Source organism: Pelodiscus sinensis, chromosome 2 (assembly GCF_049634645.1).
Source record: "Pelodiscus sinensis isolate JC-2024 chromosome 2, ASM4963464v1, whole genome shotgun sequence".
Taxonomy (NCBI): domain Eukaryota; kingdom Metazoa; phylum Chordata; order Testudines; family Trionychidae; genus Pelodiscus; species Pelodiscus sinensis.
This window is the reverse complement of record NC_134712.1, coordinates 70,898,726-70,911,393: the sequence shown is the minus strand read 5'-3', so window position 1 is coordinate 70,911,393 and position 12,668 is coordinate 70,898,726. Positions and strand designations below refer to the sequence as shown.

Genomic DNA, 12,668 nt, shown 5'->3' with positions numbered 1-12,668 from the left:
GAGATTGTTTAGTTTCTAAAGGCTAGCTCCTTTGAAACAGTGCTGCTCTTATTGCCTCTAAAGGGAAATCTTACCTTTATAGAAAAATGTATCAAAATGTAGTAGGTGAGTTTCAAACAAATTGAGTGTAAAGCTATATCTGGTAAATAGTGGTTTGATTTTGCAAATTACAAGGTATGTTCTCATGCTCTTTCACTAGCTGTGGGTTTCGTCTTTACACTTTATATTTTGTCCCTGGGTCAGTAGTGAGCTGTGTTTATCATGGCCTCATGCAGATTTGACATGCTTTTGCCTCTTGCGGAAAAGAAAGTGCTTACTCTGCTACTCTCTCTGCTTCTATGGCATCTCTTGTACAGGCAGTCCCCGGGTTACATGGATCCGACTTACATCGGATCCCTACTTACAAATGGGGTGAGGCAACCCCTCACTAGCTGCTTCCCCCCAGCAGACCAGGGAGATGCAGAGCGGCTTTTCTCAGCAGACACCTCAGCTTGAGAATAAAGGACTGAGGGAAGTGAGGTGTGGGAGAATAAAACTGAGCTCTGGAGAAATCATAGAATCATAGGACTGGAAGGGACCTCGAGAGGTCATCGTGTCCAGCCCCCCGCCCTCAAGGCAGGACCAAGCTCTGTCTACACCATCCCTGACAGATGTCTATCTAACCTGTTCTTAAATATCTCCAGAGAGGGAGATTCCACCACCTCCCTTGGCAATTTATTCCAATATTTGACCACCCTGACAGTTAGGAATTTTTTCCTAATGTCCAATCTAAACCTCTCTTGCTGCACTTTAAGCCCATTACTCCTTGTCCTGTCCTCAGGAACCAAGAGGAACAAATTTTCTCCTTCCTCCTTGTGACACCCTTTTAGATATTTGAAAACCGCTATCATGTCCCCCCTTAATCTTCTTTTTTCCATGTTTGGCTAGAGTTTCCCCTACAATATGTACCAGTTCCGACTTACATACAAATTCACCTTAAGAACAAACCTACAGTCCCTATCTTGTACGTAACCCAGGGACTGCCTGTATTGGAAGAAATGGTACAAACTACTGTGTGTGCTTTTTCTGGTTTTGTTAGTTTGATTGCTGAAAGGTGTGGAGAGAATAATACTCACTTTTTAAAAGGTGGCTAAGATTGGATTTTTTAATATCACAAAGGCTAAATTTTACTAAGGAGTAGATGTTTTTGAAAGCTGTGCTTGATCAGTGTTAGGAAAATAGCTCTATAACACCAATCCTCCTTTTTGTCACTCTGGGTATGTCTACACACAATTTTTGTTTCGGCAGAAGGATGCAAATACTGCTGCAGATTTATAGGGGTCTTTTGAAATAGGGGTTTATTTAGAAATTCGGCCATGTGTAGACATGGATAAATACCGGAAGAGTGTCTTCCGGAACCCACCCCCCCCCGGAGGAAGTATGCAAATGCGCAGCACTATTTGCATCCTTCTCCTGAAATAAAAATTGTGTGTAGATGCACCCTCTGAGACAGAAGGATATCCCATTGATGGACCCTAAGGCCTGGTCTACTCTAGGACCTTAGTCCAAAATAACCCCCCCCGAGTTTGAATTTGTAACCAGTGAATCCACACTACCAAGCCTGTTATTCCGGAATAAGGGACTGCGGAATTCTACCGTATTTTAGCAAATATAACTGTCAGCCCATGGTCAGGGCAGTGAGTGGTGTGTGTGTGTGTGTGTGTGTGTGTGTGTGTGTGTGTGTGTGTGTGTGTGTGTGTTTTATACCTGAGACTTCAACTGCTGAGACCGGGGTCCCTTGCAGCGGGCAACCTGGAGGAGGTTGACGGGCGCCCCAATTCTGCCAACCGACGGTCAGGGCAGTGAGTGGTGTGTGTGTGTGTGTGTGTGTGTGCTATACACCCGAGACTTCAACTGCTGAGACCGGGGTCCCTTGCAGCGGGCAACCTGGAGGAGGTTGACGGGCGCCCCAATAAGTTTACAGGGAGAGCTTATTACACCTCAGATTTTAGCTGCTAGAATCCATGATTCCTTCGCAGTGGGCAGCCTGGGGGAGGCTGAGAGGTGCCCCAACGGACCTGTCACCTGGGAGTGACACAAATCCAAACGCCCAAGCTCTCCCTATACCTGTCCCTTATGACCGGCTGAAGTTCTTTTTAAAATTGTGCTTGGTTCTGTTACAGCAACTGAAGGAGTCAGGTTAAAGCTTAAACAGTTACTATTTTATTGTTACAGGGTAAACTTAGCTGTTATCTGTAACACAGTAGTAGCATTTAACACAGCCACTACAAAGAACAGGACAGAAATTAACACTAATAAGCCACTTACAGGTACCATGAAACCCCTTTGGTTCTCTGAGCTCTTATTAAATGCATGCAAAATAGACACCTAGCAGGTATAATTCTCACCCCTGCGTTCCAGACTTGGCGTGGCCAGCGTCTTTCTCTCAATCCCTTGGGAAGAAGTAGGATGAGGTTGGGCATCCCACAGACCTCGGGAGACAATCAATACCTGCCAGCAGGTGTAGATGATTGGAGCTCAAATGGGGTGGGCTACTAAACCCCTCTTTATACCCCTTGGATCACGTAGGCTTCTTCCTGGTCTCAAGTGGCCAATTAGGAAAAATGGCTTTGAATGCCAAGTTTCCCATGAAGGGTGCAAAGCATAATTCACACCTGGGAAAATGCAGACAATGGGCACCTCTGGTATGTGATGGGCGAAGATTCCTCTCCTGGGACAGTGGAGGCGTGTCAATTACTGGTACTAGCCATCAGGACAGCAGGAGGCCCCTGGTCGTCAGGTAGCCCATTTACTGTCTGGTTTCTATTTATGGTAGAGTCGGGGACAGGCAGCACACCTGCGTTCCCAGGGCATCAAAGGCTGACTGCCTTTCTCTTGCTCTCTGGGTGGGGCGGAAACCAAGATGGGGTTCATGTCTGGCTACAATAACCCACGGGTTATATTTGTTTTTACAAACCCCGCAACCCCCCCCCCCCTCCCCGCAGGGTATACTCAGGTGTGGGGTATACAAAACTTTTTTTACTCACCTGGGGGTGAGTGTGGCTGCACGGGAACCGGGTGGTGAGTGTTTCCTCCGCCGAGAGGCTTGGCCTGTGAAAGCTACGAGGGGAGTGAGTGCTCCCCCGCCCTGGATTAGGCTCACAGGCAGGCATCACGGGCCACAGTGCCGGGCAGGCCATGTAGCACATGCCTCGGAGAATGCCTCCCCCCCCTCCCATGCTCTGACACCCCCTCCCGGCTGAGCCTTTGCCGGGCTGGGGTTGGGAGCTGCAAACACCTTTGCCCCCGCAGAGAACCAGGGCCAGATTGAACAGCCCGTGGCTGAACAGCACAGGGAAACTTACAAAGGGGGGGGGCAAAGTCTGCCTGGGAGCCCGGCTTGCTCACCGGGAATGCTCCGGAGCTGGAACAGAGGCATCCCCAGCAGAGACGCAAGGTGGGAGGCTCCCATCCAGGGCTGACAAAGGGAAGAAGTCCGGAGCCCTGTCCTGGGTGGCAGGTGGCCCACGCCACGGATCGCTGCAAACTGCCCCCACTCTCTGGCAATTCCCCCCCGCAACCAGCTTGCAATCTCCCCTGCTCCCCCTTGCAAATCCTCCTTGTAGCCCCCTTGCCACACCTCGGAGCAGTTGCGGGCGCGGGGCTCGGCGGCCAGCAGCAGCAGCGGGAGGCTGTAGGTGGCCACAGTGCGCAGGAGCGGGGGCAGGCAGGAATATATCCGCACCCGAATAAACCCCGCGCCCCGCTCCTCGTCCCCGCGGGCTATACTTGTGGGCAGGGTATACAGGGATTTCTAAACTCAAATGGCAAAAACTGCAGGGTATATTCGGGTGTGGGGTATATTCAGGTGCGGGGTACATATGCAAAAAGACGGTAATTCTGTACTCCTGCTTTTCATGAGGAATAACGCTAATTCTGAACTTGCACGTCTAAAATAACATTAGTGTGGACTCTCTTGTGCTATTAATTCGAATGTATTGACCTCCAGAGGCCTCCCACAGCTCCCCAGAGTGCTTCCTAGCTTCCTAGGGCTCTGAATCTGAGGTAGCACATCAACGTTAACAGAGCCTGCCTTAGACCACATTCAGTTCTTCACCGTAATGAGGACACAGCACTTCAAATTTGTTAAATCGGGAGTCCAGAAGTCAAATTTAGTAAATTTAAAATAATCTCCTAGTGTTGACATGGCCCAAATTAGCTGGAAAAATACTTGCTTGGTATAACGGAGTATCTTTAGTACCTGACCATTTGGTGATTTGACTGCTGTGGACCTTTATTCAGCACCATAGTAATCTAATCACACATGCGTGCCGCATGGTAATCTTTTTTTTTATTATTCTGATGCATAACAACGTCTCTTTTATATAAACTGGGAAAACTTAATATTGTTATTCAAGGAGAGCTGCATTTTTAAGTCATTTTAGTTAGAAAATGGAGCTAGCCATTAAAGGAAGAGAGGAAATGAGATCTGTGCTTAAAAACAGGGTTTGATCTTCTGCTGCCCTGCTTTTCCATCTCCTCCGTTTCTAGGAAGCCAGTCATAGAGCCAGTCTGATTATAAGCTAGAGCAACCCCAGGGCTGGTGTAACACTGTCTGGAAGGGGTCCCCTATAGGCTATTCTGACCTAATAAGCCCAGAACACAGCAAGTTCCAGGCACACACTATACATGTGCATCTCCTTCTCCCTTTCAGGCTAGCTTGACACAGCCACTAGACAGAGATAGTGAGCAGATGGCCTAAAGCCTACTACCTGGAGATTCCTTTAAATCAGCAGCATTCTGAGCTGCCCCAAAAGGCATCTTTGCATCCTCTTTGCACTGCTCGAGAGGTCCAGGTGGGATTAGTGTGGGCTGAACATATGTGGCCTAATATTTGGTACATATATAAGAAAGTGTAGAATTACTCAAAAGTAAGCAATTTATTCATATGTTTCACTTCAGTAAAATTAGTGTCCTAAAAATATGATTCATTCTGGACAGGTTATATTTATGACCTTTAGCATCTTACATTTACACCACTGTGATAGATGCATTCACACAATCATAGACATTGGAAACAGTCCAACTCCTGTCAATGCAAGATTGCTCTGTAAAGCATATTGCCAAGTGTGTTGTCCCATCTTTTTCTTAAAATGTATTATTACTAATAATATAATTTGGATAGCACCTTAACTTTAAATATACTGTATAAATATAGGATGTGACTCTGCCAAAGTGTTTAATAGGCTGACAGGAGACAATCCTGCTGGAAATTGTAAGTGGATTTTATTGGATCACTCTTGAAGGTGGATCAGTATCCCACCTGGATATTAAAGCAGTCAGAGTGACTGAGTAGTCCTTGGGCAGGACCTCTGAGCCTTGGAGTGGATTGTGGTGGAGCTTGTCTAGATTAATTTAAAGTAACTATGAATAAAGTCAGGAATGGGATATGTTTGGGTCATATGGTGAAAGGCTCTTACAACTTACTCTTAAATCACTAGTTGAAGTGTTCACTGGACCATTAAGTTGATTTTCAGTAAGTCTTGGAATGCCGGGGAAGTTTCAGAAGTTGGGAAGAAAGGTAATGTGCCAATATTTAAAAAGGGTAAATGGGGTGACTTGAGTAATTATGGGCCTGTCAGTCTGACATCAATTCTGGCCAAGACAATGGAGCAGCTGATAAGGGATTTGTTTAATAAAGATTTAAGGATTTAAGGCAGGTAATATGATTAATGCCAATTAACATGGGCTTATGGAAAATATATCCTGTCAAACCATCTTGATTTTTTTAAATGAGATTACAAGTTTGGTTGATAAAGGTTGTAGTGTTGATGCTATAGACTTTTGCAAGGTGTTTGATTTGATACTACACAATATGTTGATTAAAAATTAGAACAATATAAAATTAACGTGGGGCATATGAGATGGATTAAAATTGGCTAACTGATAAGTCTCAGAATATGAGTGTAAATGGGCAATCATTGTTGAGTGGGCTTGTTTCCAGAGATTGGTTCTTGGCCCAACTCTTTTGAACATTTTTATCAATGCCCTAGAAGAAAACATAAAATCTCATGAGAAGCAATGAGTCTGGAAAAGGTTTGTGTGTCTTGGTAGATAATGAGCAGAACATGAGCTCCCAGTTAGATTCTGTGGCCAAAAGAGCTAATGTGATCCTGGAATGCATAAACAGGGAATCTTAGTAGGAACAGAATGCTTATTTTACCTGGTATATCAATTACTGCTTCTGGAATACTGTGTCCAGTTATGGTGTGTACAATTTAAGAAGGATAGTTATAAGTTGCAGAGGGTTCAGAGAAAAGCCATAAGGCTGATTAAAGGATTAGAAAACATGCTTTATAGTGATAGATTCAAAAGTTCCATATAATAGATCCATAGACTTTTAAGGCCAGAAAGAATCCTCACAATCATCTAGCCTGGTAATTGCAAGCCATAGAACTTCACCAACCTACTCACCCCTGTAATAGATGCCTAACCTCTGGCCGAGTTACTGAAATCCTCAAATCATGATTTAAAGACTTCAAGTTACAAAGAATCTATAATTTATTCTCATTTATACCAGCAAGTGATTTGTGTCCGATGCAGCAGAGGAAGGTGAAAACTCCCTAGGGTCTTTGTTAGTATGACCTGGGGAATAATTCTTTCCAACCCCAACATGATTGTCAGTTGAACCCTGAGCATGTTGACAAGACCCACGAGCCAGATACTTGGGAAAGAATTCTCTATAGTAACTCCGAGCCTTCTCTGTCTACTGCCCCATCTCCAGACATTCATGATTTTTGCTACAAGCTATCACAGAGGGGCCACATGCCATTGTAGGCAGTCTTATCATTCCATCTCCTCAATAAACATATCGGCTGCGGCTACACTACAAGGTTTTGGCGTAAAACAGCTGTTTTTGCGCAAAAACCTGCGGAGTGTCCACACCTCAAATGAGCCCTTGCACAATTAAATGGGCAGTTAAATGGCAGAACAGAGGACTTTTTCCACTGTAGGTAAACCTCCTTTTCTGAGGTATAACTGCTTTTAGCACTACAGCTATTGCACAAGAAGGCAAGTGTGAACGCTCCAGAGGGGTTTCTTGCGCAAGAAACCCCTATGGGAAAAAGCACAGGTGCTCTGATGGCCATTTGAAGAATGGCCATCAGAGCTTTCTTGTGCAAGAGTGAAGACACCACAGAAAGTTGACATAAGATACATAGGCTCCAGATACCATATTCTCATTGCTGGAGTAGCAAACTTAGGTCAATTTATCTGTGTAGTGCAGACTAAGGTCAAAGTCTCCTCTCATAAGGTAAGTTTGTCATTCCTCTGATCATCCTATTTAGCTTAACAAAGAGAAGATTAAGTAATGACCTTGATTATAGTATATAACTGCCAAGATAAGGAACATGGTATTTGATAATGGGCTTTTTGTTGTAGCAGAGAAAGGTATAATATCGTCTAGTGGCTAGAAGCTGAAACTAGACAAATTCAGACTGGAAACCCATTTTTAGCAATGAGGATAATTAACCACTGGAACAATTCCAAAGTTTATAGTAGATTCTCCATAATTAGCAATTTTGAAATTATTTTGAGGAAGTTCTGTGGCCTGTGATATATGCATGAAGTCAGACCAGATGACCACAATGATCTCTTCTGGCCCTGGAATTTGTGAATATTATAAGCAATCTTCACTCACCTCATTCCATTGAGGTTAATGGGAATACTTGTGAAAATAGACTACTCTTGTGAATAAGATTTTTGTAGGATATGGCCCACAGGGTAATTCACATTCTAAGATTATTGAGACAAATGAAAAATATTCAAAAATAAGAGACAGGAATGAATGAATTTTGTGAACTTTGTAAATAGTAGAACACAAAGGCACAGATTGTGCCAATTAGGCATGGACCTAATTTAGAGTTGGTATAACAGCCACCCTGCCTCAAGACGCAGGAGAGACTGTGGCGTGTCTATGCTTGTTTTTTCTATTAAGATAAACTTGGTATCAGCATATTTTCTACTACTGCATATATCTATCAATTCAAGTAGAAGGAGCACTGATGTGTGATTAATACTTTGTAATTCTTTCTAAGCCTTGCACCCTACCAAAAGGTAAGTAAACTTCATTCATAAGTCACAATTTTGGGAAACAGACAAAAAGATGTTAAATGTCTTCTGCAATTCTGTAAGGTTACACCAAAAGTCCATGGCATACTTTTCATTTGCTGGTGTTTTCAAAGCTCTGTGTGCACAGAAGTGTGATGAACTTGTTTAAGGCAATGTTTGCTAAAGGTAGCAAAGGTTAGGGATTTGAAACAGCTTGTTTGACTCTTGAGGAGTCTTGATGTCAGGCAGTACAGTCTTCAATATTTGTATCTTACTTCCAGCTCTTCCAAAGTAATGGAATACAAATAAACTGCAGCAGATTCTAATTTGTGAGGAGCTGCTAGTTTACTATACTGAGACTTAAATTGGAAATGGCTATGGAGTCATTTGTTTTGATCAAACCTTATCTTCCCCCAATTGCTTACAGAAGAGCAGGGCAGAAGAGTAGTGCAAGATTTGCACATTTTCAGGAATAAGGACTGACAGCTGCGGTAATGGTTATTAGCTCACAGGAAATAGTGCAGGTGTACTACATTCTCCACAAATGCACCCATCTTTAAATTTCTAAGATGACTGCCCTTTAGGCCTTGCCTATAGAAATGTCTGTTGACTAACAAGGTCTTGAGTATGTGTGGAGAGTGGCAAATGATGTTTATTTCCAGAGTTATATTCTGTGGGTATTCTCCAGTATTCACTTGCAAAAAACCTGAGCTGTTTTCTGTGTTAGTAGGGCTGTCAAGTGATTTAAAAAAAAAAAGTTCATGTTCATTTTCATCATTCGAGTCAGATGCCAGCAGCAAAAGGTTGACTTTTTTTTTTTTTTTTTAAGTGGTTCAGGTTCTGTAGTTTCCTCATCAGAGTCTTATTCTTTTAAGACATCTGAAGGCACGTTCTATAGCAGTGGTCTCCAATCTTTTTAATCACCAGATCACTTTTTCAATTCAAGTACAATGTAAGATCTACCTCAAACCCAAATACCCTTGCCCCACTTCCTTCCTGCCTCTTCTTTGAGGCCTTGCCCTGCTCCACCCCTTCTCCGAGGCCTCACTTTGCTCACTCCATCTCCCTTCCTCCCCAAACCTCATTTGCTTTCACCAGGCTGGGGTAGAGGGGTGGAGTGCAGGCTCTAGTCTTGGACTAAGGGGTTTAGAGGGTGAGGGATCGGGGTCCAGGAGGTGTTTCAGGGTGCAAGCTGTGGGAAGGAAATTGGGTGCAGGGGGATTCATTATCTGGGGCAGGTGATTGAGTATAGGAGGAGGTTCAGGGCTGGGACAGGGGTTCAGGAAGCAGGCTCTGGCTGGGCACTGTTTAACTGAGGCAGCTTCCAGGTGGTGCACCAGTTGGATTAAGGCAGGCTCACTCCTGCACTGGCACTGCACAACTCCTGAAAGCAGCTGACGTACATCAGTGGCTCCATGGTGCTATGTACTGCCCCTCATCCACAGCCACTGAGTCCACAGCTTCTACTCATCACAGTTTCCTGTTATTGATCAATAGGAGCTGCAGGAGCGGTGTCTGCAGGCAAGGACAGCATGTGGAGACCCGCTGTTCTGCCTTTCTCAGGAGCTGCAGGGACATGCCGGCCACTTCCAGAAGCAGCAGTTACCACAGGGATAATTAGTCCAACCACGACAGGTTAGGCATTTTAGAACTCACTACTCAAAGAATTAAATTTAAGCAGTGTAGAAAGGCTCTTGTGCAAGAGGTGGAGTTTTGCACAAAAAGGAGCCATCTACCCTGCTCTTTTTTGCGCAAAAGCCTCTTGTGCAAAAACAGCTTCTAATTAATTATGCAAATGAAGTGCGGAGATATTCCACACTGAGCTTCATTTGCATAAGCTTTTCCAGAAAAAGGCTACAGTGTAGACGTAACCTTAGTGTGATGTTTGAGACAAGACACCCTTGTTTGCAACTAATATCTAACAATGCGTATTTATAAATTAAACACTTGCATAAGAACAGCCATGCTGGGTCAGACCAAAGGTTTGCCTAGCCCATTATCCTGTCTGCCAACAGTGACCAATACCAGATGCCCCAGAGGGAGGGAACACAACAGGTAATCATCTCATGATCCCTCTCCAGTCACTCATTTCCAGACAAACAGAGGCTACCCATTCTTACCCGTCCTGGCTAATAGACTCATGGAGGTTAGGTCCATCAAGCTATCTAGCAATTTTTGATCCCTGTTAAAGTCTTAGTCCTCACCACATCCTCTGGCAAGGAGTTCCACTGTGTGGGGAGTGAAGAAAAACTTCATTTTGTTTTCTTGCAGCTTCCAATGAGTAAAAGGCTTGTATCAACAGGTATGAATGCTGACATCACTGCTATTATTGGCTTTCTGGGTTGCCACCTTCCATGGTATCCTTAATCAGCAGTTTTTTTTATTTCATATGCAGTATCAAGGGTCTGGCTTCTGAACAAATATGCAATTTGCAGTGGTAATTTATCAGTAGGAAGATAAAAATTTACTAAGGGGGATTCCTAGATGTTTCGTGTTTTGATATCTGGTAAGATGATCTTTTTGTTTTTTACACACTGTCCCTCGATATAGATCCCTCTGTAAAGACAGGACTGCAGTAAGCTTCCAAATATGATCCCCTGCCAAAGCCTGCTATGACAGCTATGTGAAACGGCACAGGGAGGTTGAGGGGCTCCTCCTTCCCTCCCTCTGGAACTGGCTGCATTAGTAACGTTCTGTAGATAGTGCTGACTTGCGATCTTATTTCATATAGCTCTATAATCAGTGATTCCAGGATTCAAACTCAAAGGCATTGCCTTTGACTAATATTAGACCTGGCACAAGCAGTACTATCAGCTACCTCTCCACTGCACAGAACAAGCACGGAGTGTTTGCCATTTTAGTTTTGATGTACTGCAACAGCATGTTTTCTAAATCGCAAGTATTTTTAAAACAGGTTTGAAGGAGGGGTTGGATTTTTTTTTTAGCTCATCTATATACAAGCCAAATTTATTTTCTAACTGTAAAACATCATGTTCAGTGGAAAATGTGATTAAAATAGCCATTTGATTTCTGTAAATTATGCTGCTTCTGATATGGAAGGCAAGAAGAGGGTTGTTTTATTTAAATAAAATACCTTGGAAAACTGTGTACAGCCTACAGTGTAAACGTGCAAAAGTAGCAGTGTTTTGAGAATAGCTGCTGAACTCTGTTGCTGCAGGCGCTCAGGAATGTCACTCACAGAACATTCCTTCCCTGGGCAGCCAAGTTTGGAAGTGAGTTGATCCTGGGTGCAAATTGAAAGGCGTGTGTATGTGCGAAGGGGAGACAGTGAGAACAGATGGCTTTGCTTTTCCTGTCTAACAACCACCGGTGAAAGCATCTCCGTTCCTCATGTAGGAGACAGGTAAAAGACAGCTGACTGCATCTCTATTAAGAGGAAGTGGGAAAATAGTGGAGGGAGGGTCTGGGGGTGGAGTGGCAAGGGGAAGAGAGAAAGGGAGTATACCAGAGTGCCTGTGATTGGTAAACTTCGCAAAGGCATCTGCCAGCAGGACTTCAGTGGAATGTGAAACCAAATCATTTACAAGTTAAAGATAGACACAGAATACACAGCATGTTGAGCCAGGATTAAACTTATCCCTCTTTGCCTAGCTTCTCACAGAGTTCTGTTTTGTCAGCGTTCCTCTGTCCACATTAAGGACTTTGTTAGTACTCCTTTAAATATAAAATAACTCTGGATTCGTTAAAATTACTAAGGTGGCATAGGAAATCATGGTGCACACTGAAGGGTAAGTAGAAAGTTGTCTTTTGGATACCACTTCATTATAGCAAGTTAATGGGGCTCTTCTTTCTTGGGATTCAGAGCAGTCCAGCAGTTCATTTAAAAAGAGGTATGCTTTTAAGTAACGTTCCTTGTTTGCCATTTATGACTTATGTGGATTTTATGTTTGTTAGCTGGAATTGCACAACTAAGCTTGTTTTGACATGCTTAAAACATTTTACATTTTCATAATCACGGCATTATAGTTGTGAATAGTTTTCCTGTTATTTCTCACCCCCACCCCCTCGCCATACTTTGAGTCTGTGTGTCGGTAGGATTAGGGGTGTGTTGTAAATCGTGCTTCACCAAAGGTGAAATAAACTTATTTTACCATGGTTAGAAGACATGTAATCATTGTTGTAGAGTTCTTCTAGTTATGTATTGTTCGCGGATTCACTTATCTGCCAGTTTCTAATGTGTGAATTGTGAACACAGAACAGGTTTCATTACTTACACTGGTCATTTCACCCCACCACATGAATGCTATTACTTGGCATTGTAGAGCTTTCACTGGGGGCTGTTTTTGTCGTCTTAAATCAGCCAGTGAGAAGTTTGTTTCCTAATAAGAACTTGTATTTCATATAAAACTGATTTTTATCAGAATGTTTAAACTGTATGAGTCATTTTTTCAGTGCGCTCTGTGCCTTTTTAAAAACGTAACTCCTGGCTTAAGCTTTTGAGTCAGCAAACCCAAACTTCACAGAATTCCTTCTGCATTCATGCTGCCCATTATCATCATAGGGAGCAAAGTGCTTTTTATAGAGAAATTAATGTCCTGCCATTCTTGTTTATAGATTGT

At 43.4% G+C, this 12,668-nt stretch overlaps 1 protein-coding gene across 24 annotated transcripts in view; it reads left to right on the top strand.

Moving 5' to 3' along the window:
- The window catches only part of DTNA (dystrobrevin alpha), a 343,774-nt gene that overhangs the window by 64,621 nt on the left and 266,485 nt on the right, over positions 1 to 12,668 (top strand). For 4 of the 24 annotated variants that reach the window (XM_075920746.1, XM_075920741.1, XM_075920747.1 and 1 more), the window contains exon 1: positions 11,633 to 11,837. The exons of 18 other annotated variants lie outside the window; for them this stretch is intronic. In XM_075920746.1, coding sequence (XP_075776861.1) covers positions 11,821 to 11,837 — 17 coding nt within the window. In that variant the 5' untranslated portion in view covers positions 11,633 to 11,820. Of the gene's footprint in view, positions 1 to 11,264; positions 11,453 to 11,632; positions 11,838 to 12,668 lie in introns of those variants that run through there. 2 more of the 24 variants (XM_075920744.1, XM_075920743.1) reach the window with 2 other exon arrangements.